Source organism: Miniopterus natalensis, chromosome 22 (genome assembly GCF_054644295.1).
Source record: "Miniopterus natalensis isolate mMinNat1 chromosome 22, mMinNat1.hap1, whole genome shotgun sequence".
NCBI lineage: Eukaryota > Metazoa > Chordata > Mammalia > Chiroptera > Miniopteridae > Miniopterus > Miniopterus natalensis.
This window is the reverse complement of record NC_142102.1, coordinates 8,938,044-8,958,833: the sequence shown is the minus strand read 5'-3', so window position 1 is coordinate 8,958,833 and position 20,790 is coordinate 8,938,044. Positions and strand designations below refer to the sequence as shown.

The 20,790-nt window shown below is 56.0% G+C and overlaps 1 protein-coding gene across 1 annotated transcript in view; it reads right to left on the bottom strand.

The window, feature by feature from the left end:
* RASGRF1 (Ras protein specific guanine nucleotide releasing factor 1) overlaps positions 1-20,495 on the bottom strand; it is a 54,262-nt gene extending 33,767 nt beyond the window's left edge. Inside the window, exons 1-5 of the mRNA XM_016217959.2 lie at positions 20,202-20,495; positions 10,263-10,369; positions 7,424-7,571; positions 3,050-3,142; positions 640-893 (exon numbers count right to left, since the gene is read on the bottom strand). Coding sequence (XP_016073445.2) covers positions 640-893; positions 3,050-3,142; positions 7,424-7,571; positions 10,263-10,369; positions 20,202-20,477 — 878 coding nt within the window. The 5' untranslated portion in view covers positions 20,478-20,495. The remainder of the gene's footprint in view (positions 1-639; positions 894-3,049; positions 3,143-7,423; positions 7,572-10,262; positions 10,370-20,201) is intronic.
* Between the last annotated feature and the right edge of the window lie 295 nt (positions 20,496-20,790).

Here is a 20,790-nt window from a genome sequence, read left to right as displayed (position 1 = left end):
CTGGGCTGAACGACCCCTCCCCCGCTCTGCAGCGGGCAGCTCAGCCCCCTGTTCACGCCCAGGTCACGATTCGGGAAAAGTAACCGCTTTATGAGCTGTGTGGATAGTGGGGTTCAGAGCAGCATTCAGAGGGGCCTGAGGAGTCTCAATTCCAACCTGGCCTCCGGGTCATGGCGACTGGATCCGAGTAGGAGAGTGGGACCTAGTTGCCTTTTTGTAGCTTGGTGCACAACCGTAAGCACCACTGATGTCTTGGGTGGAACAGTCCTTTGTGGGGGGCCTGTCCCCGGTCACTGTGGAATGTTTAGCAGTCTGGTCTCTACCTGCCAGATGCCAACAGCAACCTCCCCCCCAGCCCAGCCGAGTCCTCACAACCAGAAATGTCCCCAAACATTGACAAATGTCCTGGGGGGGATGACATGGCCCTGCTCAGAACCAGCACTCAGACATCTACCGTGTGGGCCTCACGTTGTTGGGGGGCCGGCGTGACTTCAGCCGCGTGACCTCGGCACCTTCCTTCCTCCCTGGGCCTCAGTTTCCTCGCCTGCACTTGGTGGAGACTAGATGGGGGCGAGGGCCCAAGCTGGGCTCAGTGCAGCCGGTGCAGGCCCCGAGGTGGGGCGCCCGGGGGGTGCTCACCTGTTGAGGAAGATGCTGCTGACGTCGTCGTGAGTGATGGGGGGCTTCTTGGAGCTGGCGGCCATGCGCAGGGGGCGCAGGAAGTTGTTGACCAGGATGTGCAGCTGCTGCACATACTCGGCCTCCGCCTCCAGCATGCTGAACACGACCTGGTTCCTCTTGCGCATGCTGTCGGCGTGGGGCGAGCGGATGTAGTCCTGGATGATGGTCTTCCACTTGCGGCGACACAGCCAGCCCCGCAGGAAGCTCTGCACCTGGGCGCGCACGGGGTGGAGGGATCCTCAGCGCGGTGGGGGGGGGGCCTCCCAAGGGCGGGGACCGGGGCGCTGTCAGCCCCCCAGGCCGGGTGCGCAGAGACCAGAGCGCAAGGTCCCCGGACAGGGCTGCTGAGATGCTGCTGGGCCGGTGCCCAGACTGGCAGGCTCAGCTGGTCAGAAATGCAGCCCCCCAGCCCCCTGCATGTTAACAAGCCCCCCTGGCTCCTTCAGAAGCATTCCCCGAAGGAGGACAGTGTGGCCCCAGCCCCGTAATGGGAGGTGGGGGAGGGCAGCGGGTGCCAGGCTGCTGTGCTGGGCACAGCTCACACCTCTTCCCGTCCAATCACTGGCCGGAGAGCCCAGAAGTTCAGTTACAGCTCATCTGGGGAGAGGGAGATTATCAAATTGAACCGAAGATGGCAAATTAGTTACTCTCATGCCTCGGCCTCATCGAGTGTCTCTGAGAACTGGCGCTTGCCCGGAACCTCCCCTCCTGCCTCCTCCTGGAAATGACACTTGTCTCCGATTTGGGCGCCTCGTTTTGGCAGGAACTTGGGAAGGGCCTCGATTCACACACAGAATTGTTCTAAGAGGCACATGCTTCGGATCAAGGTGCCACCTACGTCCCTGCTACCCAGGGCACCCGGAGCAAGGGTGCTGGGCAGTGCCTGGGTGGGGGCTGGGGAACCAGAGGTAGCACCGTGCTGGTCAGACCTGCCAGCGGGGGGTTCACCCTGGAGAGGGGAGGCCAGGCCTGGGCCCTGCAAGGGCTCCGAGGACAGGAAGGTGCTCTTGTGAGGGAGCCGCTTGCTTTGAGGCTCCAGGAGGTGACAATAGAGGGAAGGAGGTGGGTTTCAGATGGTGCTTAACAAAAATTTCCAACCAGAATGGCTTCTCTAAAGTGGGCCAGGAAAGCCCAGTGGGGCCACAGCTGAGAAGGATGGCCTGCTACCCTTCCCGGTGCATGAGTAGCAGGGACGTAGGTGGCACCTTGATCGGAAGCATGTGCCTCTTAGAACAACTCTGTGTGTGAATCGAGGCCCTTCCCAAGTTCCTGCTGGTGGGGCTTGGCTCAGACCTGGGGGGCAAATCCCACTGTCTACAGGGCCTGGCAGGGTCCTATAGGGCGCAAAGCCAGCTGGGTGGGGACCAATGGGGTCACACCTCCTCACCTGTCGGTATGTGGGAGGTGGACCCTGGGGCTGCGGGACCTGCCTTTCCAGGACGTGGTATGTGCCAGGGACCAGGGATGTGGGCTCTGGAGCTTGGGGCCAGGGTTTAAATGTCACTCCTCAAACACCTGTCTGTGGCTCAGTTCCCCACGTGTGAGATGCAGATAATAAAACCTCAGAGGGTTGGCCGTTAGGAGTGAATTTGTGGGCTATAAAGCTCCTGGAATAGTGTCTGGCATACAGAAAGTACTGTGATAAGTTTAGTTTGTAAAGCACTGGCCACAAATGAAAGGAAAGAGGAAGACAGCTTGTGGGCTCAGAACCCCAACATGCCAGAGGCCGCGGCTGGCCCATGGGTCCCCTTGCCCGCTAAGCAGGTGGGCTCTCTGGTTTCACTTGTGTTTCTTAGGGTGAGTCAGGCTCCCTGCAACAGGCCTGGAAAGCTGCAAGTGAGTCGTGAGCTTTCCCTCTGAACCCCCATGCGGTGGCCCGGGGTCCTGGTCGCTGGGTGGATGGACCCCCGGTACCTTCTCAGATGTCTGTCCCTCTGGACTCTAACAGGGCAAAACCAGTGGGGTCTCAGAAAGGCCAGATTCCCATGCCGAGGTCTGCTGGGGACTAGAGGGGACAGTTGGGTGGAAATGTTGGCTGACAGTGAGTGGGGCATGCGGGGGGGTGACCTCAGGGAGGTGGCCTGGGGGATCTGGTCCAGGCTGCGTGGTGTTGTGAGGAGAGCTCTCTGCTTAGAGTCCCATGGCTGGCCTGGGTTCCTGTCCTTTCTTTCTCAGAGTCTCTGTTTTCTTCTCTGTAAAATAGGCTGAGCCACCCTCCTCCCAGGGACGACCTGAAGAGATGTCTCAACAAGGTGCTGCTATTTAGGGGGCTGTGTCTCTGGAGCTTAGGTGAGGGGGGTGGCCCTGGGGACAGGGGGCTCTCTGCAGAGGGCTGGGGTGGTGGCGCAGCCCAGGGTGTGGGACAGACCTTCTTGATTTTCTTGATGTCACTGTCCTCGTCGTTGGGGGTGACGGTCTGGGTGGACTGGATTCGCTCGTTGTCCTTGAGCAAGGACGCGATCTGCAATGGAAACAAAGGTCAGCCACCTAGAGGGTCACCGGCCATCAGGCACCGTGTGGCAAGTGGGTGCCCTGCAACTTCCTCCCTGAGGGTTGGCGGCACTGAAGCCCAGGTCCCTCGCTCTGTCCACCTGGGGTCCTGACAGCTGCACGCTGGCTCTGAGTGACCTTGGGCGATGCCTTCCTCTCTCTGGGCTGCAGGCAGCCACCTGGGAGCTGTGGCCTGAATCTGTGAATCTGCTTTCTACTCTCCAACCATCACTCCCTTTGCTCTTGGCTTTTTATTCTGGTCAGATACATGGAACATAAAGTTTACCATTTTAGCCAGTTTTTTTGGTTTGTTTGTTTGCTTTTGTTAATCCACACCTGAGGGTATTTTATCTATTGCTTTTCAGAGAGGGTGGAAGGGAGGGAGGGAAGGGGAGAGAGAGAAACATCGATGGGAGAGAGACACATGGGTTGGTTGCCTCCTGCAGGAGCCTCAACCAGGGCGGGGGAGTGAACCTGCAACCCAGATACGTGCCCTTGACTGGGAATTGAACCCGAGACCCTCTGGGGCAGGGCTGCTCTAACCACTGAGCAACACCAGCCAGGGCCATTTTAGCAGGTTTTAGGTGCACAGCTCAGGGGCATTAAGAACATTCCCATTGTTGTATAGCCATCCGGATCTTCCATCCATCTCCAGAACTATCTCACCTTCCCAAAGCGAGCCTCTGAACCTATTCAGCATTAACTCCCCCTCTCTCCCATAGCCCCTGGCAACCACCCTTCTCCTCTCTGTCTCTATGACCTTGACATTCCAGGTCCCGCATCTCAGTGGATTCAGTGTTTGCCTTTTAGTGACTGGCTTGTTTTACTCATAATCACGTCCTCAGGGTTCATCCCTGTTGTAGCAGGTGTCAAAGTCCCTCCCTTTTTTACGGCTGAGTAATATTCCACCATCCGGAGAGACCACATTTTGTAATCCATTCATCTACTGATGGATACTTGGGAGTCCCTTTATTTTCCAAACCAACCCCACTGGCAGCCCAGTCTGTCGCCAGAGAACACAGGTGGCTGGGGCAGAGTCCTGTGGGCGTGGCTGTCCCCACCCTGGGCAGGCCTGAAGCACTTCTCTAACCAAGAGCCCTCTTTGGGGGCATGACCTGGAAACCACTGGCCTAGAAAATGGGTCAGCCTGGGAATGAATGTCAGAGCGACCGTAAAAACCTCCATTTGCCTGCTTTGGGGGTCAGAGAGGTGGGCACAGCTGGCACCCCGGGACTCCTCTGGTGGACAGGCCAGGGCCCCTTCCCTTTACCCCTGAGTCTGCACGTCTTTGCTGGGTGCCCTTCACCGGGGCTACCTCAAGCCTTGGATTTTCCTGTTCAAATGCAGTACCTCTCATTTATTCTCCATCTTTGCTGTGAGCTCCGTGGCGGGAGGACCGAGACCCTGCATTCCTTAATGTGCTCCCATGCCAGGCACAGGGCTGGGCACTCAACACATACTGATGGCCACATTAATAAATGAATTAAAAAAAAAAAAAAAAAACTAAAAAAAAATTCAGAGCAACCAAAACCTCAGCCACAGGAAAACACCACAGTTATTCAGCCCCACACAACTAAAAGTAGCAGCTCAAACCCTAGTGGGGAAGCTCAGCTGGTTAGAGCATCGTCGCCATACGCCAAGGTTGCAGGTTTGATCCCCGGTCGGGGCCCATACAAAGATCAGCCAATGAATGCATAACTAAGTGGAACAAATTGATGTTCCTCTCTCCCTCCCCCCTCCCTTCCTCTCTCTTTCTTTTTTTAAAAATAATCAATCAATAATTTTTAAAAGCTTAAAGGTAGCAGCTCAGGGAAACATAGGGAAACTGCCACAAAGCTGGCTCCCCCTTCAGGCCACCGACTGAACTGCAGACCGAGTGGGCTCCCGCAGTTGAGCGAAAGCACTTTGAGAGCAAAATGGAAGTTACCCGCTCTCACTCCGGGTTGCTAAAATTACCTGCCGATGCTTGAAGAGTGGCTGAAAATATCAGACTGAGAAATATTCAGTGCCCACAGGGGAGCTGCTGGCTTTTCTCTCCCCAGCTGCCCCGCCCCCTTTTTCTTCGATTCTCTTGAGAACATTTGCACATTGAAATAAAAGCTGATTCTTTGATGTGGACTCTCAAGGCTAAAGGAGACACAAACACACACACACACACACACACTCCTGGGGAGCTCAGAGACTCGGGCACACTCAGTGAACACCCTCAGCCTTGGCCTGATATTGTCACCTCCACGCCAGTCTGCTTTCTTTGCAAGTTTTGGGATTTGCATCCAGTACCCTTTTGCCTTTGTTGGGTGACTTTTGTGTGTGTGTGTGTGTGTGTGTCTGTATTTAAAATTGATGGTGCTCCTTTCAGAGAGAGGCATTCCAGGACATCTACTCAGCAGGGACCAGGGCAAAAAATAGATGCAATTAGGCCAGGAGCTCTGCAACACGCTCAGGCAATACGGGCAGCCCTGGATCCTTATTTAAGCATCAGGCCGGGTGGGCAAAGCTCTGCAGAGCTGGGAGCCTGGGGACCAGGCAGGAGTCTGGGCCAGTGTCAGGATGGCACAGGAGCCCCTGGGAGCTCATGGAGGGAGCCTTTCTCTCGCCCGGGCAGGCCCCTTCCTGAGTGGATTGGCTTTGGACCCTGGTTTGTTTGCTTGACACCCAAGAGCTGCCTCTGTTTACCCTTGTCCATGGGTGGCCGTGGAGAATGGGGACTTTAGTTCACAGCCCAACTCGCTGGCAAGTGTCCAGCTCCGGCTGCCCAACCTGGCTCAGTGGCAGGCGTCTTGGCTGGCCACTCTCCCTCCTCCACAGAGTGGCTTTCTCGACCCTCCTTTGCCACACCCCTTGGGGCACGGTGCACTGGCCCCACCCCAGCATCCTCTCTGGACACAGTTCCTTTAGTCCAGAATGGGTTTCATCAGCAGTCACTGATGATAGGATTAATCCAGGTTTTTTTCTTTCTGGTAGCAGCCAAGGTTTTGCTCAAGATCACTGCCACATAACTCAGTTCTTTCTCCTTCCTTCAATTCCCCGTGGCCTCTTCCAGGCCCAGGAGACGCCTGCCCATCTCTGTCTCCCTTTGTGCCAACCCGTCAGCATGTCCTGGTGGGGTCACTGTGTTGGGTGCCGTCCTTAGCAAGGTTGAGACAGCACTGGAGGTTGAGAAGTCAGAAGGGTCCCTGGAGGGGCTCTCAGCCTCAGAAGTGGGCCGGACATCCACAGAGGCAATCTTTATAATCCAACAAGGCAAGGCCAGAACAGAGATGTGCACACACTGCAGTGGGAGGTTTCACCACAGGCATAGAAAGGGCTTTTCCAGAAGAGGTTTTGCAGGGCAAATAGGAGCCCAACAGGTGGCTATGGAGCAGTAACTTGCAGGGCAGGCAAGGCCAGGGGTCTGAGCCAGAGATTCAGACCTGGGCCCAGACTCCAGCCCTGGAGGTGATCTTGGATAAGTCCTTTCCTTTGTGGACCTCAGTGTCTTCAGATACTTCCCAGCTCTGACCTCCTAAGATCTCGTCTCTGTCACGAGGCCACTCATTATTTTCTGGCTCCTTAGTGCCTCCTGCCACCTGATGGCCCACTTCCTGAGCAATGGGCTTTGTTTCCAGCTTCCTGGAGCCCATTCAGAGTGAACAGGTGCCCTGTGCCCTGCGGGATGTGAGTGTTTGAGAGACACAGAGAGACCTCAGCCAGAGAGCTTGACCAAACCGGCCTTTCGGAGTCTCCTTGAAAAAAATCTTTGCCTGGGAGGGTGATGCACTCAGTTGGAAGCATTGCTCCAAATCCCACAAATGGATTTCTGCTGCCACCCTGCCACACGCACACACACGCTCTCACAACCGACCTGCTTTGTGCTCCCAGCACCGGGGGGGTTCCACCCCTGCACCCACCCATTCTCTGCCCTCCAAACCCCCGAATCCCTTTCAGGCAGAAGCAACACAAACCCACACCCACATTGGCCATAAAATGACTCACTTCCTGACTTGGGTCCAGACCTAAGCTCTATTCTCGAGCTAACAGCACTCCGTGAACCACGCTCAGACCTTAGGGGTGGGGACGTCTGCTTCTCTAGTGTCCACCGCAGAGCCCGACGTCACTGACTCAGGAAGCCCTTACTGAGCACCTACTATGTGCCGGGCTGGGGGCAGGCTGAGGGTGGGAACCCATGGGAGCAGGGCAGGGAGTCCCCAGGAGGGGGCCTTTGAGCCTGGGAGGGTCTCCCCGGCAGGAACGCACGGGGGCTGGCGGTCACCTCTGCCTTCAGCCGCTCAATCTCGATCTCCCCGTCCTCGATCTGCTGCCGCAGCTGCTTGGCCACTGTCTTCTCCGTCTCCACGATCTGCAGCAGGTGCAGGTACTTCTGCATCAGTGCTTCATGCTCCGTGGCCAGCGTCCGGTAGCTGTGGACAGATGGCCGCGGCAGCAGGTGAGACACAGCCACCTGGCCCCTGGAGATCCAACCAGAGCAGCGCTCACCTCCCACTGCGCTCGGGAAAGGGGCCCGGCTCCCAGGCCCGGTGCCTGGGCCTCGGCCGGACTGCTGCTGGTCACCCAGCCCCCTCCCCACTCTCATCTCACACTCTGACCTCTGGTTCCTCTCACAGACCCCCCCCCTCTGCCCCCCACACCCCAATTACTATAGCATTGGCCAGACTGATTTTTGGGGGGTGGAGGGGTCCAGTTATTTGTGTCCCGATTATCAGAATGTGGAACAAATTAGGATTCTAGAATGCTTCAGAGCCCCTCACATACATAATGTCATGTGTTTCTCAAAACTACCCTGCTCTCGGTTCTAGTTAACTGCTGGGGAGTCTGAGGTCCAGCTGCTGCCCTGACTGGGGGTCTCCCCACTCGATTCCATGCTCCAGGACGTCAGCAGTTTCCACTCCAGATGGTAGCTCTGATGATCATGCTACATGCCCCCCTGGGTGTAAATCCTTCAGTGGTCCCCCCTGTTCACAGCAGAGAGATCAGACATCTCGGCTGGGTATTCCAGACCGGTTATGACCGGGTTCCAGCCCAGTGTCCAACCTCATGTACCTTCTGACGCCCAGACCTTTTCTCTTCATTACTCTTGGAATTTTCTTTCTTATATCAGTGCCTTTATTTAAGGCTTTTGAGAGTGGAATCGCTCATATCTAAACTCATTAAATCTGGTCCCATTTCCCCTACTCAGGTCAAAAGTCACCCTATTTCCAGCTTCCCCAGATTCTCCGATTTCCCTGCAGATGAAAGTAACATCTCTCTCCCATGCTTCTTTGTTCTTAACCAGTCTCCATGCTCCAGAGCTGTTTGCACATATGTTTGATATCTTCCTAACTGGACTGTGATGTCCCCGGGGGATACCTACACTGCGCCCATCTCTGTATACCCAGCTCCACACTCACTCTGTTGGCTCATGTCCGATAATCTGGCTTCCAGAGCTAGACTAGACACTCCTTGAGGACAGGGATTGAGACAGCCTTACCTCAGGGCCAAGGTCAGTGCTATGGCTAAAGGGTTTCTGGTGAGCTATCTTGATCCAAAGATCAAGGAAGGGCCCTGGGATCCATCCACCCATCCATCCATCCATCCATCCATCCATCCATCCATCCATCCACTTATCCCCCCATTCACCCATCCATCCATCTACTACCCATCCACTCATCCATCCATCCATCCATCCATCCATCCATCCACCCACCCATCCACTCATCCATCCATCTACCCATCTACTCATCCCCCCATTCACCCATCCATCCATCTACCACCCATCCACTCATCCACTCATCCACCCATCCATCCATCCATCCATCCATCCATCCATCCACTCATCCATCCATCCACCCACCCATCCACCCATCCATCCATCCATCATCCACCCATCCACATATACTTTCAACACCTGTCCACTTACCATTCATCTGCCCTCCATCCATCTTCCTTATATAAACTCAACACCCATCCTTGCATCTACCTCCTCTCTATCCATTCATTCATCTTTGCCTTCTTCCAACCCAGCCACCTTAGCTGAGCACCTGTCTAGGACTTCATCAGGCCCTGGGGATACAAAGAGTTGCACTGGTACCCACCCCCAGGAGCTTACATTTTACAGGGAGGCAGACACAGAAACATCAATATCCACCAAGCCAGAAAGATCTACTGCTCGGAGGGGCGGGTCTGGGTGTCCCTGCCCCCAATGGACATCAGTTCTGCCAGGGGATTGTAAACTCTGTGGCAACAGCCCGGCCACAAGCCCATTATTTCCCCAGGAGCCCTGCAGACTCAATCTGGCTTGGAGCCTCCATTCTCTGCAGTAAATGCTCTCCTTCTGCTTTCTGCTGGGGCCCAGGGAGTCTTCCTCATCAGAGGGGCACATGCTGTAGGGAGTGAGGGGAGCAGCAGGGCTACAACCCCTGTGTCAAAGCTCAGAGAGTCTCAGGTGAGAAGGAGGCCCCGAGGGCACAAAAGACTGGTTCATGGTAGTGTAGCAAATGGGAAGCTGCAGCCCGGGCTGGTGTGGCTCAGTGTCTGCGGGTGCACCACGGGTTTGAGGGCTCAGTTCCCGGTCAAGGACACGTACCTGGGGTTCAATCCCTGGCCCCAGTCAGGGCGAGTACAGAAGGCAACCAATCACTATGTCTCTCTCACATCGATGTTCCTCTCTCTCTCTCTCTCTTTCTCTGTCTCTCTCTCTCTCCTTCCTTCCCTCCCTTCCACTTTCTCTAAAAATCAATGGAAAAAATATCCTTGAGTGAAGATTAACAACAACAAAAAAATTGGTGGTTACATCTGGCTTAGCCCCCTGGTGGCCTCAGGCTGTGGTATCTATAACACCCTTCACCCAACCAAACGGTGCTCGGTTCCCTAATAGAAAAAAAGGAGTGAGCCTGGTTGAAGCGTCTGGGAGGAGGCAGTGGTGCCCCTCACAGCCTCTTGTTCGCTGTGGCATCCGGGGAGGCACAGACCCCGAGCTCCCTGGCTCTCAGGGAGACCCTGTCGCACGTCTGTCCCCCCTCCTCTCCTCTGCCAAGTCCCTCTTCCTAAGGGGTGGGTTTGCCAGATGGGCCCTCGGATTCAGGACCTGGCCCATGGGGCTGGGGGAGACCTACCTGGCATGAGCGATGGCTGCCACCCATTCGTCACAGTCCTTTGCATCCTCGGTCCTCAGCTCCAAAGCCTTCTGGTTCTCATGGCTGAAGTTCACCGTGAAATAATGCTGCACCCAGAAGAAATACCTGGTTACCGGGGCGTCTGTGGAACCAGCAGCGCCGGCAAATCTAGCTGTTTGCAAAGCGCTCGTTGCCCCATCAGCCGGGCACGGATTCCTTATTTGCGGCTGTTGCAACGCCCATCCAGGCAGCATGCTCAAACTCTTGATTAAGGCAGGCTTTGTGCGACGAAACAGAACCCATGCTTAGGGTATTGTAAGAACCCACAAAGCCCTATTTGCCACCAAATTGCAAAACAGCCAGTTTGGCCAGCTGGTGTGGCTCAGTGGTTGAGCACTGACCCATGAACCTGGAGGTCATGGTTTGATTCCCGGTCAGGGCACACGCCTGGGTTGTGGGCTCGATCTCCAGCAGGGGGCGTGCGGGAGGCAGCTGATCGATGATTCTCTCTCCTCATTGATGTTGCTCTCTCTCTCTCCCTTCCTCTCTCTGAAATCAATAAAAAACACACACATTTAAAACAACAACCACCAACCAACCAACCAAACAAAACCCAGCTAGTTTTCCACCATCTGGTGTGCTAGAAGGAAGGCAGGGAGAACACGCAGGAACTGGGTACCCATTCAGCACACCTCAAGTTTAAGTCACTCCAAAAAATTCACTAAGCTCTCTCCTAGGTCCTGGGGTCAGAGCAAGAAGGAGTCAGACATGGTATGGTCTCCACGAGAGCCCACTGGAGGAGATCACCTCTGTGTTGGGTGCAGGTGACTGGCTCAGAGCTGGTCACTTGCTGGGCCTGTCCCCTAAGCTCCCAGGGAGCAGAGGATCCAACGGAAGACACACACCTGTAATGTTATGTGTGTTGATATACAAAGAGCTCTTAGAACAACGCCTGCAGCCCGTAAGCACACGGCTGCTGTAGTTACTGGGGTGCAGTGACCCTCCTCGCTGCAATGGAAGCAAAGGGCTTACCAGAGGGGGATGGAGGGGGCCGTGTGGTGGGAGTAGGGGTGCCAGGACCAGGCTGGGCATGGGGACAGGGCAGGGTGGGTGGTGGACTTGGCAGAGGGACGCGTGGGAGGAGAGAGCCAGAAGGACAATTCCCAGGCTCCTGGCTTGAGCACCTAGGTGTGTGTGGGGGGGTTGTGTGCCAAGACTGGGGGGCACTGGCAGGATAAAGGGTAGGTTTACCAGGGTGGGGTGGGGGATGGGCTTGCAGGCACGCCTGCCCATGGCCTTGTCTCTTGAGGGGCCAGCCTCAGGCCGAGAGGGAGCTGGGAGATGCCTTGGTGGGACAGGGTGGCGGGGAACATGCTGGGGCAGCCTGTGGAGGCCCCTGGGTCTGGTCCTGGAGAAGCCGGAGGAGGCAGGCAGGCAGTGGGTGGCAGGGCAGGACCTTCAATACTGCCAGTTCAGAAGAGGTCACGGCCGGGGCCCTGTGTCAGAGGGGGCGCCGTCCATGTCACTCCGTCCCTGGGTGTCCGGGTGGCAGGGAGCAGCAGTACAAGGTGGGGCGTGTGCAGTATTTTTAGCTTCTGCTGACATTTACTGTATTTCTGTTAATTGTCAATCTGGGAGGCTGCCAGGGTGCGCGTGCATGTGTGTGTGTGTGTGTGAGCATGTGCGCGTGTGCATGTGCATGTGTGCGTTTACATGTGGGTTGTTGCAGTCAATGTCTCTCACTTGTTTCCTAGGAAACAGATAACTGGGGCTATAGAATGAAATGTCATCCACAGCCTCAAATAACTGAATTTGGGAGGCTCCAGTGGGCAGTCCTCCCCCTCAAGGTGGAAGCAGGTAGAAAACGGAGCCACAGGTGGGTCCCTAAGCGCTTCCCCATCTCTAGAGAGATGCACCATCGTCTCCCGGGATCTGCTTGTTCCCACATTCCCCAACTGGAACAGGGATTATTATCTGTTTTACAGTGGATGAACCTGAGGCTCAGAGAAGCTGAGCCACTTGCTCAAGGCCGCACAGCTAGAAGGCAGAGGAGCCAGGATAACAAACCTTCACTGAGCACCAAACCGTCCGGTCAGGCACTGGACTTGGCGCTGGGATGTGGAGATGAAGGAGCCTGTGGGCAGGTGAGACTCGGGGTCCTAACTCAGAAACAAGGACCGACCTGCTGGACAACTTACACTCACCCAGGCAACGGGAGGAGGGGAGGAGTGACTGCAAAGTCAGAGCTGAAAAGCCTGGTAAAAGCCCCGACCCTCAGGGTCAGCCTTGAACAAGGCTCAACCCACAGCCTAGGGGCCTGGGGTTAACACATATACTACTCCAGACCACAGATGTCACACTTGGCTGGACCTGCACCCACACCTTTCTGTCTGTCATCACAGCTCCCAAGCCTGTCCCTCACCTTCCCACCAACCGCCTCTCTGGATGTTCGCCAAATGAATTCATCTGGACACATCTGCCCTCCAGCTTCTGTTTGTAAAAAACAAAAGATGCCATTCAGTTGCTCTTCTAAAATTAATTTTGAAAGGCTTTTATTTGAAGGTCTGAGTTGGATTTTCCAATTTGAAAAACATAAAAACTCAAGTAGGAAGTATCTTTTTTTGGAAAATAATTATCTCACCCTTTAGGGGAAAGAGGTTGCACTAGCTCTGCTGGATTAGTAAGATCCAGTCTTTAAGTGTATAAATTGCCAAATTTAACAGCCGGCCTGTATGTCCACAGGCCTGAATGACCTAGAACTGGGAGGCCTGGTTCAAATTCTGACTTGGACATTTATTAGCAGTGAGAACTCGGGGTCCGGAAGAAGCAGATCCTGAAGTTTATGTTGAGAGATGAGCTCCATCTATCTGACTGTCACCTGCCAAATGAGGAGCCTATCTCGGTATGTCCCACAGCAGCTGCAGGGTTGCTGTGGTGCTGAGATGACATGCTCAGTGTGGAAAGGACTCTGTGGGCTACAGTCTGAAAAGGTGCTTGTTAGGGTGCCTGCTGCATAGGAAGGTATGGACCCAGCACTTGGAGCTTTCACAGGATGAGAACTGGACACTCCGAGCCATTTCCCACTAAGCTCAGGATGCGCAGCTTGGTTGTCACTGCAGCATAACCCAGCACATCCTGACTAGTGTGCTGGGTAGGAGGCCACCACCTCAGTCCAGTTAAGAGATGATAGCAGCCTGGACTACAGCAGTGGAGGAAGAGAGGGACATAAGTGGGTGGGTCTGAGAGAGGCTCAGGAGGTCAGACTAACAGGGCTGGTGACGCTGTGGCCACCAGGGAATAAGCAGGCTCTTGTGGCAATCTTTTTTCCTTGTGTAGGGGCACCTTGCTCAGACTTTTTTAGAAACCCACAGGTTCTTTATGTTAAGATGTGCCATCCTATCTTTTTTGTTTGTTTGTTAATTCTCACATGAGGATATTTCCCCCGCCATTGGTTTTAGAGAGAGTGGAAAGGAGGGAGGGAGAGAGACAGACAGACAGACAGACAGACACACACACACACACACACACACTGATGTGAGAGTGACACATGGGTTGGTTGCCTCCTGCAAGTGCCCCAACCAGGGCCAGGGATGGAACCTGCAACCCAGGTACATGCCTTTGACTGGAAATCAAACCTGTCACCCTTCAGTTCTCGGGCTGGTGCTCTAACCACTGACCTACCCCGGCCAGGGCGATGTACCATCCTATCTTTATGCCCAGGATCAGGGCTCGGTGTTCACTTGCTTCAAACCTGCCAGAGGCTCAGGTGACCCACTGCTTCCCTGAGGAAGACAAGGTCACAAAGGTGAAAGCTGGCTCTGTAACAGCTGCAGTTTATCAATAAGACCTGCATTATGCTAGGACTTGACAAAGAGCACCGAGTTGACTACTCAGCACAAGGGCTGCCAGGCAGTCTCCATCTCCCAGATGGGGAAACTGAGGCCCAGAGAGCTTGAAGACCTTCCAAGCTAGGAGGTGGCAGAACCAGGATCCAAAGCCAGTCTGTATGGCTGGAAACCCATGGCTCTTCCCTAACACTGCCTCGTCTTCGGAGGCGGAGTAAGCAACTGCTCAGTGAATGAGCTGGGAGGAGAAGCTGGGTGCATTTGGGGGGCTGCATGGTCCCCTCTAAGTGGGGGATGAGTAGCGGGGGTGTCCAAGGCTCCCAGCTGCTCCCTGCACAACAGTCACCCTCACAGAGGTGGCTGGGTGTTGGCAGGGCTCTGAGCCCCTGCCAAGTCCACGAGGCACAGCACTCCTGCATAAACACCGGGGGTTGAGGCCTGTTCTTGGCGGCTTGCACGCAGGCACCAGCTCCAGGCTCCCACGGAGTTCAGGGAACAGGACCCTGGGGCCCACATGCCTGCCTTGGTGAGTTTTTTTTCACCAATGCTCATGGGAGCCAAACAGAAACAAAAGCCACCTCGCAGAAGTCACCAGACGGACGGTGACATATTTTCATTGCCGTTAATTTTTTTCTCTCTGCATTTATCTTGGCAGAGAGACGGTAAGCTCAAATAGCCCCCCACCTCCAGCCCACGTTTTTATGGGGTTCGTGGTTTAAAAGCTCAGGTTTTTGGAGTCAGGCAGCCCTGGGTTCAAGTGCAGGCTCTGCAGCAGGACACTCTGCAACCCTGAACAAGTGACTTAAACATCGCTGGGCCTCAGTTTTGTCATCTCAAAAATGGGTCAACAGCGATAACCTCCTAGGACTGATGGGGTGAATAGGGAAGGTGCAGTAGGTAAAACACGCGCTCGGGTGCCAGGCACACAGTAGGTGCTCAAAACTGCATTGACCGGTATTTTTGGTCTGGTTTTTGAAGCGCTCCGCTGCAGGACACACGCATCTGACCCCGCGTTCGCACCCTGTCGCGGCTGGAGGACACGCAGCTGTGGGTTTTGACAAAGGTCAGTCTTTGCCAAACGTTAATAAAAGAGCTTGTACGCGGCTCCCTCACCTGCACGCAGTCAGAAGCGAGGCTACTTTGATTGACGGGTGTGGCCCTCAGCACGTGCCTCCCACGTGCCTCTGTGGCGTCTGCTCACGTGACCTGGCCAGCGGACAAGGCCTTTCCTGCCCTCACGCGGCGCAACTTTGATCTCGCGAGACCCTGCGAGATGGGCGTCATCACCACGGCGGGACCGCGGGCACCGGGCCCTGCTCAGCGCACACCGCGCGGCTGCGGCCGCTGACCCGCCGGCCCTCGGGGCGCGCGCTGCCGGGTGTCGGCGGGAGTGGCTCAGGGTTCGCCTCGCACAGCGCGACTCCCGTGGACCCCGAGTTACCTGAGCCGAGCCCCGCGGGCCACCTTCGCCCGCGTGAGGAGCCTCGACTGGACTGGTGAGTGAGCGCGGGGAGGAAGGTGCGGGGATACCCCGCTGAGGGGGGCGGCGGGGCGCGGCCCTGAGGTGACGGCCCAGTGGGGGAGGGGCGGGGCCTTCGGCTCAGGTTTGCGGGGTTCCTGAGGGCAGTGGGAGCCCCTGACGCGTCCATTGGCCCAGTGCCCTGGTCTCGGCCTGACTGTGCTTTAGGGGATCCCTCTGGCGGCGGGCAGGGCACGGGAGCTCCCGAAGGCGGGGAGACACAGATCCCAGCACGTGGTCATCGCTGAGAGTGACCCTCAGGCCGCCCCCCGCCACTGGGAGGGCTCGGAGCACAAGGCTCAAGGCTTCCTTGTGGTTGGTCAGAGGGCCGAGCGCAGGCGTGGCCCCGATAGCCACTAAATGGACTACAACTGTGTGCCCCGGGGGCAGTGACCTGGTATTTGTTGTCCCCACTTACGGCCTAATCACCGAGCTAGAAACCTGATTTCAGCTTCCGGCAAGGTGGTGGGGTGGGGTGGGGTGGGGAGATGGGCACCACACGTTTAATCCTGCGGCCTCTGGCCTGCAGGACTGGGCCAGGTCTGGAGCCGTGGGGCGGGCAGTGTGCTGGGCTTTCCACGGGCATCCCTATGCCCAGTCTGAGCTGCTGGCACCCTACGTGTGTTGTGTCTGAGGGGTGCTGCTTTGAGCTCAGCCTCTTCCCCTACATTTGGGTTCGCCTTCTCCCCTTTGCTGGAGAGGCTGGGTGTGCTAGAGCACCAGGAGGGTGAGCTGTTGGTGACCATGGGCGTTTCAGGGTCAGAAAGCCAGAGAATGCCTCTGGTTGCAGCCACTGCCTTGCAGGGTGGTGCTGACCCTCCTCTGTGCACCAGGCACACTCACAGCCTTAGGGCACCAGTCCTGGGTCGAGGACCAAGAGTGGGCTTCCTCTGGCCTCCAGGGAAAGGCACCCACTGCGTGGACAACAGGCACTATGGGCCCCCCAGCTTCCAGAGCCTCCACCCACACCAGTGCTGACGCTGTGGCTGCGGAACCTGTCTGTGGACGTGAATCAGGAAGAGCCTGGGGTCCGCATTGTGACCCCTTCTGGTTGGGGGGGCGTGAGGGGGAGTGCTGAGTTTGGTTTGGTCAGGTCTCCCCATCCCCCGCAAGAAGCTGGGACCGGAAGGTTTTTTTAAGGGGGCTTGGAGTGAGGGTGAGAAAAGCCCGTTTGGGGTAACTCCATGCCGGAGCAGGGCAAGGGACACCAAGGGTCACCCTCTAGGGACGCTGAACTCTTACTCTCAATTCAGGAACTTGTGCCTCCAGTGTGTGGCTGTAGGGTTGGGAGGAGAGGGGGTGAGCACTGAGTAAACAGGGCCCAGGCCAGGAAGGGGCCTTGCAGTCGCCAGTGGGCATGGGAGCATGGCTGTTCCAGTGTGACTTCATGAGGCCTGGGGGTCCCAGACCTGAGCTCCAGGATGCTGGGGCTGCAGTGAACACAATGCATCATGTTAGGTGGGCGTGGTGCTTGGTGCCTTCATATCCTGGCACCCCGCTTATCTCACTGTCAGAGCAACTTTGCATTTTAGGGGTCAGGGACTATGACAATCTGGCTTCATAGAAGCCTGTGGCGCAGGGTAGGGACTGGAGCCTAGTCAGCCCTTAGGATATAAAATGCGGAATTAACGTGATACACCAGCAAGTTCATGCTCAGTAAGCATTTCCTGTGCACCTACTATGTGCTCCATCCCTGATCTATTCCTGCCATTGGGGGGCTCCCAGTCAAGATTGGGTTTCTGTTCCTTCAGAACCTGCAACCCTGGCCTTTCCAGGTGGAAGCTGCCTGCTTAGACCTGGGTAAAAATGACGTCTTGCTAACACCACATCTTCGCCAGATAGCCAATCCAGTCAACCGGTCAGCCTCTTTGAAGCCTCCTAGTGTGTGTGGGTGCTCTGTCACGTGCTGACAGGTTTTGAGTCAAGGCTTCCTGGGGGCCCAAATACAAGGCAAATGTAGCCAGGCATCTGGCCAGCGCTTTGTAGGGGCCATTGGGCACCCAGGTCAAGGGGAAACATGGAGCTGCTAGGGCCATCCATTTAACTCAAAGATTTAGAAGGGCAAAAGTTATAAATTTTTGTAGACACAGGTGAAAGCATCAAGATCCCTTTTTTCCACATGTGCCAAACTCTCACTCTGGAGTCAAACGGAACATCTGTATACATATAGGAGACAGCGTCTTTGATGGACATTTGTACCTGAGCTGGGCAGCACCAGACCACCACCCACTACTTTCAACCCTGTTCTGTTCTCTTATGCCCGGTGGGCCCCTCGGTGAACATGTTGAGCCTCTGACTGGTGGTGTTCTGGGGAAAGGGCTCTGAACATGTATGCAGAACATCAATTGGGTTTGCACTTGTTTTCCTCCCATAACCCTCTGCTAGCACAATTCAGGGCCTGAGCCACGAGCTGAATGATGTGGAACCAATGGAGGATCTCATTTTCAGGAATTCTTAGACACGGAATGAATTCTAGGTCTGATTCTGCCACAGATTTATTCTGTGATGTTGGGTAACTCCCTTCTTCCTCTCTTGTCTTCAGTCCCTCTCTCTGTGAGATGGGAAGGAGGGGCTGTACCACGTTTCTGAGGTTCCTTTCAGCTTTTACATTTTGTGTTAGACATGTATCCCCTGTCCAGGTGGATATAATTCAGATTCAACTACAATTTATCTAGATCTGACTAAAATGCATTGTGAGCATACGTGCATATACATTACTTAATTGTATTCACAAAGACCCCAGAATGCAAGGTGTTATGATCACCATTTTGTGGATTACAAACAGGATCAGAGAAGTTGAGTGTGTTAGCTGAAGTCACACAGACAGGAAGTTGCAGAGCTGAGATGCAGTCTCAGGCCTGCTTCTGGCTTCCAAGGGGCGGGGAACAGACACTGTGATCCCAACAGCAAGTTAGCTTCCTCCACCCCTCTCTCCCTGCCTGCCTAGGGCTCTGGGCTCTGGTGTAGGAGCTGAGGAACGGAGGTGGGTTCCTGCTAGGGCAGTAGGCTACTGGTAGTACATACAGGTAGGTGGGCTTTGGCTGGTGAAGATTCACAGTGTTCTGGAAAGCTAGGAGGGGCAGTTTATCAAAAGCAGAGAGCAGCGTCTCTAGCTGGCCTGGGTCTGGCTCTCCCAGGTGGGCCTCTAGACACCATGTGTGCTTTTTCAGCTTAAGGAGCTGCCTTCTCTTTGTTACCTGCTCTGTGTTGCCATCTGGGAGCCCCTACCGGCCATGTGGCTTGTAATTCCCAGAAACCCACCTTCAAATATTCCTGTCCACATTCCCCAGCTCCTACAGGCTAAGGGCAGGGAAGGAAGAATTGTGCTGCAGAGACAGAGCTCAGAGCTGCCTCGACAATGAGGGGAGCAACTTCAAGCAATGCTTTTATTTCACCCAGTTCAGCATCCCCCCACCCACTTCCATTCCCACACCTAGTCTGTATGTAGACCCTGCTTCTGAGATCACAGCTTGTTTCTCAGAACCCTGAGGTAGCCTCAACTCCTGGTATGATACTGGTCAAGTAATTTTCTGTCTCTGGCATCTATGTCCTCATCTAGCTAGTAACCAGCTGGTTGGGCCTACATGCACCTCTTAGGTTCTTTCCAGCGGTGACATTTCAGGATCTGTCTTTCACTTTACCTTCCCAGGGGCAGCAGGATGGACCAGATGCCTTTGGAGAGGGCATTGAGCTTAAAAATCACTCTCTCCCGGTCTGGTTGTTTCCACTCGGTGGCTGCAGGTGCTCATCCCTCCCTCCACACTGACAGCCCACCCCCACTGCTGAAGGCGCACCCTCCACGGGGCCCAAGCCCTGGCAAGTACAGGCCTGGCCCCTTAGCTTGACAGCTCCGGAAACAGAGCGCAGCCCTGTAGCCCAGACTGCGGCTGTGGTGGCAGGAGGCGCAGGGGGAGGAGAGAGGTGCCCACTTGTCCCGCCTCCAACCTCCGCAGCAGCAGCACTGGCCCAGCGAGTCAAGTGGGGTGCTTGGAACCCCTCGGTTTGTTGATGGGGCCTGGAACTGGCTGGGAGACCATCTCTGGTCAACTGATCCTGCCTGCGGCTGCAATCCTGAACTTGGCAGAGCCAGCGAAGGTGCCTCCTAGCTTCTGGCTGCTGTAAGGCAGGGGACGCGGTGTTCCAACGCATCCATCTCACCCTTCCCCTGTCACAGTGTGGGGAGTTACACCTCCCAGGTCTGGGCAGACAGTCGGGGCTCTCCCAGTCTGAGGGGTGGGAGTGGGGTTGGGGAGCACCATTTTGGGCTGGATGTGGGTTCACATTCATCACCTCTGTCAGGCTCCCGAGCCCCATCTCCTTTCACATCTCCACCTTAGGTTCCCTCTGTCCTGCCTCCACTGAACTTGCGATTGAAAGGCAGCCACAACCGCACCTACTCCCTGTCCGCAGCCCCTGCGCTTTGTCAACCACGGGGTCACCCACCCGCTTGGGCCAGCCCTCTTCTGCGCCAAGGGCTCAGAGAGTACAGGGACCAAAGTTTGGGTCCTATCAGCCAGCCAAAGGCCCTGAGCCCCGGCGGCGCTGAGAGGTCAGGTGCAGCAGCGCTGGCCTCACCTGTTTCTCCAGCGGCTCCTTGGCTGAGAGCGCAGGCTTGGGGGAGGGCGCGCGGTCGCAGACGCAGCCCTCCAGCAGGTAAAGCCCTGAGGGCCTCGAGCTCGAGTCGCTTTCGAAGTAGAAAAGCAGGTTCTGCAGCAGCGCGAACCACTTGGTTTGCCATTTTGTGTTGTCCGAACTCCGCTTGCTCAGGTAGCCTTTGCGCGTTCCGTCCTTGCGCGCCAGCAGCCCCAGGGACGCGACGTGGCCATCGTTCAGCCGGATCCCCTTCTGCATGGTGCTCGGAGGCCAGCTAGACCCCACGCGCTTACATCTTCTCCGGCAGCCCCCAGTCCGTGCGCGCTGCGAGCTGCCTCTATCTGGCGCTCGCTCGCTTGCTCCTCGCACTCCCCTCCCCCTTCAAATGTCTACACTCCGGGATCTGGCGCTGAGCCACGGCTTCTGCAATCCAGATGTACCATTCTACTCCGCAGAGCCCCAGGGCCCAGGAGATGCCCCGCGACCCTGCCCCCTGGCACCTGGGAAACCGAGGGAGCAGGAGCTGCGCTGGGCGCTAGCGAGGGACGGGCGGAGTCATGTGACGCTGATC